Consider the following 12,599-nt stretch of genomic DNA (forward strand, 5'->3'; position numbering starts at 1 on the left):
CTTTCCATTGACCTATATTTCACCCTGCACATGGGAAGCGAGTGACTTACAGGTCATGGGATGAAGTCACAGTTTCAGCACGTTTCCTGAGACGCTCGGCAACGGCAGCACATGGCGGACATGCACTGTTAACTACTGTACATCTGCATGCATGCTGCTAACATCCAATCCTCTTTCAATGTGACATTTTCACATCTCAGGCTATTCTGCATGAAATTGGTTGCTAGGTGGCTGCTTACAAGTGTTATTTTAGTGTCTATAATCGTTTTTATTATTTATTATTAATGGTATGAATATTTCATTTTAATTTTAGTTAAGTTTTTGTAATTGTGTCGTGTTTTTGTCAGTTTTATTAGTTTTATTTTAAAGTACCCCTATTATGTTGTTTTAGAAGTTCCTAATTTTGTTTTGGAGGACTCCTACAACAGGTTAACATGCATCCAAGGACAAAAAACACTTCAATTTTCTCATAATATACATTGCAGTTTATTAAATGATTCTCTCTCTCTAAACCCCTCCTTTTCTGAGAGCCTACTGTGCTCTGATTGGTCAGATGGCTCAGTTTATTGTGACTGGTCGACCACTTACACCGTGTGTCAGTAACGAAATGTCCATTACCATATCTGAATTTCAGCACTGGATGCATCGGGGCTTGATACACAGTGATACGAACATAAACAATGCCGTCGGTTTTACCATATCAATTCCAGCACGAGTCCTCATTTAGAAGAGCAGTTAAAGTGGATTTGCAGTGCAGAAAACCGCATCTTCTCAACATGTCATCAACACAAACCAAACTCTTCCAGGCCTCAGCGACAACTACAGTGTTTGAGGGCGGATCAAAGTAAACATTGTTTACGGGCACCGAATGAAGACCATAGGCTGGTAATGCAATTTTGCAAATTTGATTCAAACCTACTGTACGTAACAGGAAGTAAGACTGTCTGGAAATGCTGACGACTCGTTTCAGGAGTTCAGAATCTATTCTTTCTTTTAGTAGGAGACGATAAATTTATTTGTCATGCACTCTGATCTTCAAAACTTTGCCGACATTTCTCACAAACAACTATATTACACACTACATAAAAGGTTATATTCGAATATGTCGCTCAAATTCCTCACTCAATGTAAGTCTGTGAGATTTTGTATGCTAGCCCTTTTGCATGTGAATGTCAGACTTTCTTAAGTCTGTGGCCGTTTTCTAGTTTTGACAAAGGTCACGGCCTTGCACAAGGAACATTCCAGCAGATGCACGTACTTGCAGAAGCCTGTGGAACTGACAAGGCAATCAAGCTGCTTTCTTTCAATCAGAGGCGCTCTTTGTCAGGCTGGAATGTCAGTCATCATGTCAAGAGCAGCCGTAAGCTGTAAACACAGGTAGAGCGATCGAAGATGAAGAGAGCTAGGAGGAAGATCATCTCTGAACGCACTAGCTGAATCCTTCAGGTCTTGAGTTGCTACATTACAGGTTCTTCAGATTTATATGTTGGTGCAAGGTAAAAGGATTCTGTTATTCACATTTACGCTCCATGAAGGTTTTTCAGAAATTTGAAGGTGAGTAAATAATGATGACAGATGTTTCACATCAAAACTGATACACTTCTGGGTTTTTAGAAGTTTCTACAGAACATCCCCAGAAGGTTATCTCATGTGTAATCAGGCTGCAAAACCATCCATTTTTTTGAGAGAAGAGAGAAGGTCACATTCTGTTGTCTGAAATCTCCACTAAAAAGTACATGTGTATGTGAGGGTCTCAGTGGAAACAGCAGCATGATTCTGCCCCATTCATTACTAAGCGCATGTGATGAACTCGTAGGAGGAGAGAGTGGGATTTCTGAGTGCTGCGGAACACAAAGAACCTTAGAACGAAATGCGTATGACCTCATCCATAACAAGCATTAGTTATGCAAAAGTTCAAGAGTTTCAAGGCTACTAATGATCTATACTATCAAAGGCATTATCTGAAATACTTGAACCATTGAAGAATGATGATTACAAAATGTCTAAACATAAGTTCAGTCTGGCTTGTTCATCTAATCCTTTCAATCATATTCCAAGGATATATAAGCATCTGCTTACCTCAATCCTATTACAATTCTTTCTTCTTCTTTCCCTACTCCACTTTTATTCCTATCCTAATACATTTATAATCTGTTAACCTTGCTATGCATTAATACTGCTATCTTTCTTTAATCAAGTAGTGCAGGGAGGTACTGTATCTTAGGATGTGTTCACACTTGTAGTTCGGTTTGTTTGGTCCAGACCAAAAAAATAAACTTAGTCCTGACGCATTTTAACACAGAACCTCAAGTCATAGGGATATGTTCACAACCTGGGGTGCGTTTCCCGAAAGCATCGTTGGCCAACTATGGTCGCAAGTTCATCGCAATGTCCATTGAACTCTATTGGTAACGAGGGAACTTGCGACCATAGTTGGCTAACGATGCTTTCGGGAAACGCACCCCTGATTGGTTGGCTTTTATAACATATATTTTGCAATGGAACTTACCGAACATCCAAAACAATGCTGTGTGCTGAGCTAAATGCACTCGTTGTATGTGCATAGCCGACATATGATGGTATTTTGACCAGCTGAGAACTCGTGAAGAACTTGTAAAATGTGTAAAGGAGTCAAAACAACGTCAGGAATCCCTCCGTCACACACAAACAAAGATCTGCTGCGAGGAGACGCGGTTCTGATGCTGTACTTAACTGTGATGGGAAACATTGTGACTATGACACTGTGCTTGAGCATTCTGTCCTTTTTAGGGTCACATCTTGTGACATCATGTCCCGTTTTTGGTTCATTTACATGCCTTTGGTCCGTGTTGCGTTCATATTTCAGTCGAACCGCACCAGAGTTCGTTTAGAAGCGGAGCGAGACCCATGTTTTCAGCCTGTCGGTCCGCTTGTTTGGTGCACCAGTTCAGATGGCAGCGTTCACACTTATTCAAATGAACCGCATTAACTGAGCAATCGACCAGGGTTCGTTTTAATCCAACCAAACATACAAAGTGTGAACATATTCTAAGAACTCAAGTCCTGTGCTGTCTATATCACACTCATAGATTACATGAACTAGTGAATTTGTGAGAGACAAATTATTAGCAGGATTCAACCAATAGAAGAAAAGCCGGTTCTGTGAGTAACAGAATCTGAACTGCTAAAAGACGTTTTTTGAAGTTTCATGTAAAATACAATATTGAGAACCCAAGAGGCGACACTAAAGTGGAAGTTGTATCACAAATCATGAATATATCATATTTATATAGTTTATTCATTTATCTACATACGTATTTAACAAAAACTGAGCGCCTTAAAGATCTAGTTTGAATCTGTAATGTGTGAATGTTAATCATAAATCTCATGAACAAGGACCAAAGTATCTGAGTCAAGTGTTTTGTTTGTTTGGCTCAAATTGTGTTATGAATGCAGAATATCTGTAATGGCTCGGTACAAGGTGCTTCTCTTCGCAAGTGACTGAATTGCATAATTCAGAGGAGATATAATTTATGAATGAAAAGAAGCAGCGAGGCTGCATGTGTTCCTGTCTACATCTATTTTGTCTGTACAAATGCAACACACACTGTATGAAGTATCTTTCAAAGTTGTAAATAAACCAAAGATTATTAGAGTACAAGAAAACACCATTTCAGTTTTTCTGCTACTATAAATTTTTGAGTAAAAATCTTTGAGTGCAAAAGTGTAACCTAACGGGCCTAAAGAGTTAAGAAGAAAAGCATATTATTGATTTAAGTGAATGCATGCAGACAGGTAAAACAAGACAATGTCTTAACATGTTTTAACTCTTGAGGCGGCTGATGTTTTCACAGCTTACACAAAGGCATTGTCACTCGAATGATTTCAATGCGTTCATGTTTTAGTTTCAAATAGATTCATCACACTCTAGGGGGTAAGTTGTCACTGTGGAATCTGCTATTAGTTCATTAACATTAAAGAGTAAAACAATTATGAGAGACAATAAAACAATAAATTATTATTAATGCATTATACAAATACTTAAATCAATGTTGAAACCAACAAACAAAACCACTTTTGTATTTTGGTATTTTGACAACTTTCCTTTGTGACAAATATCCCCAGTCTCCTCTATGCATTAGAAAACTCAACAGAATGATTGGAAAATCCATGAAAGAGCCAATACAATAATGACTGAGTTGAGGTGTTAGAGATGGTTAGTGTCTACTTTGACAGAAATGCAATATTATAACAGGCTACAGAATAATTCTGGGCCATATTCCTCATTGAGACTGTCTGCTTATACACAGATAGCTCATATTCACATCAAAGGTCAACCGACAAGAGAATCAGGAGACTGAATGTTCTTTCAGTCTGAACTCTGAAGACATGACTAGATGAATTTTCCCTGCAGTGATTTTCATAAACCCAAACGAATTAGGATCTTTGCTGAGTTTTCACAATCATCTGCAGTGTGGACGACTTATCCACCACAATTATATATAAAAAAAACATTATTTTAAACTACATTTGAATTAAACCTGACTTTGCAAACTGATCATGCCACAAATGACTATTTAGACTCCAAATGTCTCAATCCGCAAACAAGGAAATTTGTTGTTTGATTTGTAAAAAATAAAATAAAAAATTCTCTTGCAGTTGAATGTTGTTTGCTCAATTAAACAACCAAATAGTCAAGATTAGTCTGAATTATATTATCAAACAAACATTATTAAATATATAATTAAATTAAATTGGTGCTGCAATGAGCTTTTAAACAAATCCATCCATTACTACTAAATTCTACACTTATATTCATCATTCTTATGTATATCTCCTTTTCTTGAGCTGCTATTTTGTTCTTTGGAGATTAAAAAAGTTTTTGGTGTTACATTGCAGGTTATTCAGATTATATTATGTTTTTTGGGTTCTTAAAGCAACAGTAGATATTTACGGTAGAATAAAAAGTTATTTGAGGAACTTAGAACTTATTTGTGTAATTTATGCAAGATTTTAGTGAGTTTTGGTCAGATTTCAGAGTTTCAAATAAAATGTCTTCCTCAGTAGTAAGTTGAAAAGGTGCAATGAAGTCATCACCACTTTGATTTCACAAGCAGCAATTCCATTTAAACTTTAAAATGTTTCTACTGTAAAAATAAAATAAGATTACAGTGCGTGTAAAAAAGGGGTCACTTATACAAAAATGTTCCCCAAAAATATCATAGTTAAACCAGTTGTTAACAAAAAACTCTGGTAACATGATATCTGTCACCTCAGCCATCAAGATATGTTTAAGAAAGAAATAGCCTATTCTGTTTAAAAGACATCTCTTTGATTTATGGTCTATATAATTTTACAATAGTAACAATACATTTTTTTTTTTTATGATTACAATAACATTTCCAATTAGAACCAAAATGTCTAATATGATGGTTGTTGTTGTTTTTTCTTTTTCTTTTCTTTGGAAAACCACTGGTGCTTAATTAACCCAGATAACAAAACTGATTGGAAGAACCTGTAATGTCAACTCTCTGCAATCAAGAACTTTTTAAATCTCCAAAGAACCATAGCAACAACTCAAGAACCCTATACAATCAAAATGATTAGAAGAGCTGAACATCCATTATTTCGAAGTAGCCTACAATGGATTGGTCTGATGATACCATTTTTTGTAACGTCCCCCAGTTTCAACTATAGCATTTGAATCATTTCAGATCAGGTTTGTCTTACTACAGCTTTTAATTTTGTATTTGTCAATTGCACGCAGCAGTTAAACACTGTGAGATCTTACCCTCTCTCCTCATTCCGACTTTCAAGCACTTCTTCAGCCGGCAATACTGGCACTGGTTCCGATGGTGCTGGTCAATGGGACAGTCGCGGTTCCCCCGGCAGGTGTAACTCAGGTTCCGTCTCACCGAGCGCTTGAAGAAGCTCTTGCACCCCTCGCACGTAAACTGGCCGTAGTGTTTGCCGCTGGACTTGTCCCCGCACACCATGCAGTCCACATTGGGAATTTTGTCCCCGGAGAGCGCGTCGTTGCCCGGGGTTGAACCTGAGGGAGTTCCCGGTGTCCCGCCGGGCTCCTGACTGCACATTTGCAGCTGGGACCCGGGATCAGTCGAAATGTTCTCTTGCCACTGATTTACTACCATTGCCATGCTATCCCGCAACACTTTCTGTGGTAACGAGCGATACAATGCGACTCCTTTCAAGCGGGGAGGAGGAGATCTAGACGAGGCGCGCGGCGCTTCCCAACTCTTTCTACGACAAAACGAGATCTTTCTACGAGATCTTTCTACGACAAAAACTTTACTTCTCTACTCACAACAGTTCTTGGAATATTTACAAAGTAAACGAGAGGGTGGCATAATTACTGTGTGAGAAATCCCCAAAACATGTTCAAGTTTCAGTCGCTCCGAATACGGTCAGTTTTGCGCGAGAATGTCCGAGCGCGTACGTCGCGTCACGAGAGGACCATCCGTGTTTGAAACTTCACGATCTTCTCAAAATTCCACGTGTGAAGTTTAATGTGAGATTGTGAGACTTATTATTATTAGGTATTTAACGGAAACTATAAAAGAAAGCGTTTTCCAATACTCATACTGACACCATACCTAGTCGTAATCTTCGTCTGAACAAGACAGCATGCGAAATATTATTGTGAAAAAACGTGTAAATAAAATGAAAATGAATAAACGCTATGAGTTCTTTCCATATGACACAATTCTTTGTACCAGGAAAGTCCCTAAATAATCCGTCAAGACTTGTAGGTTGTTTAGAAGAGGAGATTCACTGCGTTTCACCCGCCAGCTGTCCGATTCATCTCTGAGAAGCGTAGTTAAGAATTCGGTGAAAGTGACACTAAACAGCCGTGGTTCCTGAAGCTCCGCCCACCACATTGCATATAAGGACATAGTGACCATATTAGTGTATGACGCCTTCACATGGGGCGGGGCTTGGATACGCTAAGCTCCTCAACTGGTCAGTGGAGGTGCTAGAAAAAAAGTCTTTGTCCAATTGGACAAAGGCGCTGCTCTTGCACAATTAATGTGAATTGTTTAACAATCTCAAGCAGAGAGAAACTCAAGAGATCTTGTCAAAAAGGCATTAACACTGATTATTTTTCATTATTATTATTTGCCGGGACAAAAAAGAGGTAGGCTTACTGAAAGTTAGTTCCCTAGAGATTTCCTCAATTTTAATCTGTTATCTAATAATTTTGTTTTGATTAAACAATTCATTTAGATAGGCCTATATGTGCAGAAACTGTGTTTTGATGTTTTCAAAAACCATATTTGCACAAATACTTTCATCAGAACAGTTCATCACCCAAAAATATTGTTAGAAATCAAGTATCATTTACTGTATGTTACATTTCATCATCACAGATTTCAGATTTTAATTCAATCCAATACATGTTTGCTGCACTTTTAATTTCAGTGCATAAAACAGAAATATATAATGCTAAATAAGCAAATAAACGAGCAAAAATAATTGTACATTGATGTCTAACAAGACAGAAAAAAAATGATGGGATTATTTGTTAGCTACCTTGTTTTTATAAGCGTGCCGTTGAGGTGTTGGAGTTTACACCATTTGACAAAGGATCCTCGCAGGAGACTTCACTTCTGTTAGTTTAGTCTGTAATGAGCATATTGGGAATCTCTTAAAGCACAAAAGGCCACAGTGTAAATTACAGTGACATGCACTGGGTTTTACCATTACACCTTAAAGCTGTGAGGAAGTGTAAACGTTAAAGACATTGAACTAACTGATGTCATAATTTACTATTTTAAGCCTCGTTTATATGCACTTAAATGTGCATCTGTTGTAAATGATTCAGCGTTACTTCAACAAGAATAAATTATGATTGTCTTAAAAATTAGATTGTGTAAAATCATGTAGGCCTAGTAAATGTGGACTGAATTTATTGTAGAATTATTTTAGGAATCTGTAATTCCTCCTTATTGTAATGCACTTCGGATCAGCTGTGGTTGTGTTAAATGTGCTCTATAAATAAAGTTTGGCTTGACTTTACTGCTTAATTAAAACACTGCATTTGCTTTTTACAACGTACAACCTTTTTATTAGTGTTTGTAATGAATCCAACTATTTTAGTTTAAATGCTCTTCTTTTTGCCAGCACTTTGTCATATCATGGGAATTATATTTATGAGGAAACTCATACACTCTTACAAATAAGGTTCCAAAAGAGAACCTTCACAGTGATGTCATAGAAGAACCATTTCGGGTTCCCCAAAGAAACGTCCAGTTCTTAAAACAACTTCTTTTTTTTTCTTAGTGTGAAGCACATTTTAATATAAAAAATATTTTGTGCAATGGAAAGTTTTCATGGATTTTAAAGGTTCTTCATGGAACCATAGATGCCAATAAACAACCTTTATAAGTAGCTAGGAAAAACATTTAACTGTAACTCTGATAAATAGTACACATTCCTAATACCGTGGACATGATTTGGATAAGCAATTAGAGGTCAAATAGAGGTAATGGAAATGTTTGAAGTAATCACAATGCAATAAGTACTAAATAAGACTGCTTTGTTAGCAAGATATATTGTTTTAACATGTCCATTGTTGGTTAATGCATTACAAGTAACGAAAGCTAAGTAATCAGATTACTTTTTCAAGTAGCCTAACTAAAGTAACGCATTACATTTACATCAAAATACTGTATCTGAGTTATTTTTTCAAATAAGTAATGCAAGTTACTTTGTTTTCCCATTTACTGACTGACAGCTCTTCTGTCCCCATGTTGAGAGAAGTCGGTCGTAAGTGCAGAGGTGTTGGTTTGGTTATGGTTATTGTAGTTATAGCACAGGGGTGTCCAATCCTGCTCCTGAAAGGCCACTATCCTGCAGAGTTCAGCTTCAACCCCAAATAAACACACCTGAAGCAGATAATCAAGGTCTTAGGTACACTATAAACGTCCAGGCAGGAGTGTTGCGCAGAGCTGGAGCTGAACTCTCCAGGACCGAGTTTGGGCACCCCTGTTCTAGACTAAATGTGAGCAGGCATTTACTCATCTCACTTGCACAAAAACAGATTCAGTATTCCTCAAAATGAATAAAAACAATGAAATGCAAACTCAGAATATTACGCAAACCTGCAATAATTAAATATGTAAAATAACACAAAATATATTTTATGTATTTAATCTCACTTTATTAACCAATGTCTGTAAAAATAAGCAAAAGATACTTTAGATAAACATCACATTGGTGTATAATTTTTTTTATTTTTGTGAGAGTGTTGAACTTCTCCTGTGTCGTATTCTTCTGAAGTCCAGAATGGAAGCACAGCTGAAAGGTTATACGCATTATGCAATGCATTACTTTCCATAAAAAGTAACAAAGTAATGCAATTTTTAGGAAGTAACGCAATATTGTAGCACATTATAACTTTCCCCAACACTGAATATATCTAAGATGACCTCAATAGCATTGAGAAACATTTATATTTTCCCACCTCCGTCAAAATCTTCCAAAGTCACTGTGGGACATTTCCTCCATTGAGTAAGTGCAGTATTCCATTAACCAGTTTAAACAGTTATGCCTCCCTCCCTCTCTGTCCAACTTTACATGCAAAGTAAACATTCATCTTTGTGTTGATGCCTTAGCAAAACAATAGCAATAAAACAATCAAAACACTGCCAGCATTATTTACAATGAATTAAAACATGTTTAAATATGAAGCGTATGGTAAATAAATGTAAATGAAAGAAAATGAATTATTTAGATATGCTCACGAAACATATGGTCCCCAATTTAGCAGCATGCAAATAAAAAAGCTCAATGTTATTGTTGTCCCTGTTTAGCACAGCACTTCTAGCGCTAGAGGCCATAAAGTTGGCCTTTAGCTTAGCTTAATTGTTGTCACATGTAACCCTACCTGTCCCCCAATTAGCCTTTTGACTGGCTATTAGATCATTCTGTGGCATACTGACCAAGGGCGTTATTCGGTGGGGGTGGTGATTATGTGTAATTCTATACAGTGATGGCATTTAAAAATGAATGGTTTTCTAATATCATTCAATTAAATTAGAGGTTCAGTTAAAGAACTCACCCTCATGTTGTTTCAAACTGTTCTTTTTTCTGTGGAACAAAAAAGGAGGATTTTTGAAGGATCATCATGCTGCTCTTTTCCATAAAGGTAGTTTATAGTCAGACTCCAAAAGAACATAAATCACCACAAACGTAGTCCATACAACTTAATCAACTTGTGTCTTTAGTGGTCATAAAATCGCTTTGTATGAGTAACATACCAAAAGTTAAAAATGACGTGATCTTGACATGACATAAGTGAGAACTTGAATCTGAATGTGAATAAATAACAACATGTGGGTTTGGAACAACATGGGGAGAGTAAATAGTGAAAAAAATCCCTTTATTGAGCAATATTGAATCTGTAAAAGTGCCATCAGATATCTCTTGTATTGAATGGAGCTATATAGAATTGTATGATCATCCCGAGAACAATCATCCGTGTGTCAGATGCATCTCTGGCTCTGACGGATTGTGAAGATGAATGCACTGGTATGAGGTGACTGATGACTGCAGCAACTGGCACAGTGACTCCCGGTTTGAGGTCAGGGAGTAAACATGACCACATAGCATGGCCTAGGAAATGCAAAGGCCACTGGTTTGCAGGTTAATTTATGGAAGCTCTGACAGTTTGTGACCCATGATTCAATGCCTCTGTTTCTGACGTGAAAGACAGCCCAGTCCAAAAATGTACCCATGAACAATCACTTGGGTAACCCGAGTGTGAAGCAAAATATGGTCTGAAGGTCCACTTTCCGAAGTAGTGAATGATCAGTTGTCATCTATTCACCTATTCATAGATCAATTTAAACCTCAGAACAAAGACAAAAATAAATGTTTTGAAACTTGAAAGTATCAACCATAATCTTAAAATCATACCAACCATGATCTTAAAATTTAGATGATAGATAGATAGATAGATAGATAGATAGATAGATAGATAGATAGATAGATAGATAGGTAGGTAGGTAGGTAGGTAGGTAGGTAGGTAGGTAGGTAGATAGATAGATAGATAGATAGATAGATAGATAGATAGATAGATAGATAGATAGATAGATAGATAGATAGATAGATAGATAGATAGATAGATATGTCTGTATGCATAATATATATATATATATATATATATTCCTTTTTGAAAGAAGTCTCTGATGATTATCAGTCCTGCATTTATTTGATCAAAAATACAGAAAAAACAATAATATTGTGAAATATTATTACAAATTAAAACAATATAATTTATTTCTTTGATGCAAAGCTGCATTTTCATCAACCATTACTTCAGTCTTCAGTGTCACATGATCCTTCAGAAATCATTCTAATATGCTGATTAATTATCAATGTTGGAAACAGTTGTGCTGCTTCATATTGCTTTTGGAACCTGTGATACTTTTTTCAGGATTCATTGATGAATAAAAAGTTAAAACGAGCAGCATTTATTCAAAATAGAAATCTTTTCTAACAGTATAAATATTTACAATCACTTTTTATCAAATTAACACATCCTTGCTGAATAAAAGTATTAATTTCTTTAAAAAAAAACAAACAAAAAAAACACTGACCCCAAACTTTTGAGCGGTGGTGTATATTGTTACAAAAGATTTCTGTTCATATATTTTAAGCATACATAGGCATTTGTCTATACAAATCTGAAAGTATTGTCTATGAAAACAGTCAATTTATAATATGACACTCTTAAAAGTACAGATTTAAATTTTGGATGAGTGCCTTTACATTTGTGCTTCATATTGCGTTTTGTTCGGACAGTGCCCTCCTTCCTCTGTCCGATTAGAGTTGATTAAGAGGTTAGACGTTGTGAAGCATGGCGTCTTTAACTGAGATTTATCTGTTCCTGTACTGACCCTTATGGGGTTGCCTGCCCTCACCCCAATGTCCTCTAGATTTATTTGGTTATTTGTTTATCTATTCTGAGGAGTCTTGCATGTCTCCCTAATTTTTTTTCCTGTTTATGCATCCAAGTCTCATTTTTCACAGTGGAAGCAATATGAAGCTTTTGCCATGTGCTGATACAGTCAAAATACGGGCAAAGGCACTGATGACCCCCATGACCCGGACACCCGCCTGAAGCACAACCTTCTGCATTGTACCGACTCAACCGACATAAGACATAACCTCCACCTTTTAAACAAAATATTTGAGCTATTTTCCTTTAAGCATGATACCACACTGTATTTCCATTCAAGAAGGTCTTGAGAACAAAATTAAAGTTTATTAGTTCTTAATTTCTGGGTTTAATGAGCAAAAACTGGTTAATTCTTTCAAAAAAATCATTTTAGCAACACCAGAACAGGCACTTGTCTACTCACACATTTCTTGTTGGAGTTTTCTGGGCTAAACGGGGAGAGCAACAGTATGTGGCTAGCATGACCTGACATGCCTCTGAAGCTGGAGGGGGTCTTGACCTTTGCTCCCAGGCTTCAAACCTAGGAAGATGAAAAAAAAAAGGGATTGGTTAGGAGGGTGACTCCTTAAACAAGAGCTTCTGTTTTAGACTGGAATGTCAGTTCCATAAAAAGATGCCTATAGAGAAGGAAAAAGCG

At 36.7% G+C, this 12,599-nt stretch overlaps 1 protein-coding gene across 2 annotated transcripts in view; it reads right to left on the reverse strand.

Annotated features, from left to right (window-relative positions):
* nr2f5 (nuclear receptor subfamily 2, group F, member 5) overlaps positions 1-12,599 on the reverse strand; it is a 45,709-nt gene that overhangs the window by 6,461 nt on the left and 26,649 nt on the right. Inside the window, exon 3 of one of the 2 annotated variants that reach the window (XM_084089007.1) lies at positions 12,366-12,482. In XM_084089007.1, the coding sequence (XP_083945133.1) occupies positions 12,366-12,369 (4 nt within the window). In that variant the 5' untranslated portion in view covers positions 12,370-12,482. Of the gene's footprint in view, positions 1-5,770; positions 6,822-12,365; positions 12,483-12,599 lie in introns of those variants that run through there. The other variant, XM_084089006.1, reaches the window with a different exon arrangement.

The sequence above is a fragment of the Abramis brama genome, assembly GCF_963993115.1.
Source record: "Abramis brama genome assembly, chromosome: 17".
Classification (NCBI taxonomy): domain Eukaryota; kingdom Metazoa; phylum Chordata; class Actinopteri; order Cypriniformes; family Leuciscidae; genus Abramis; species Abramis brama.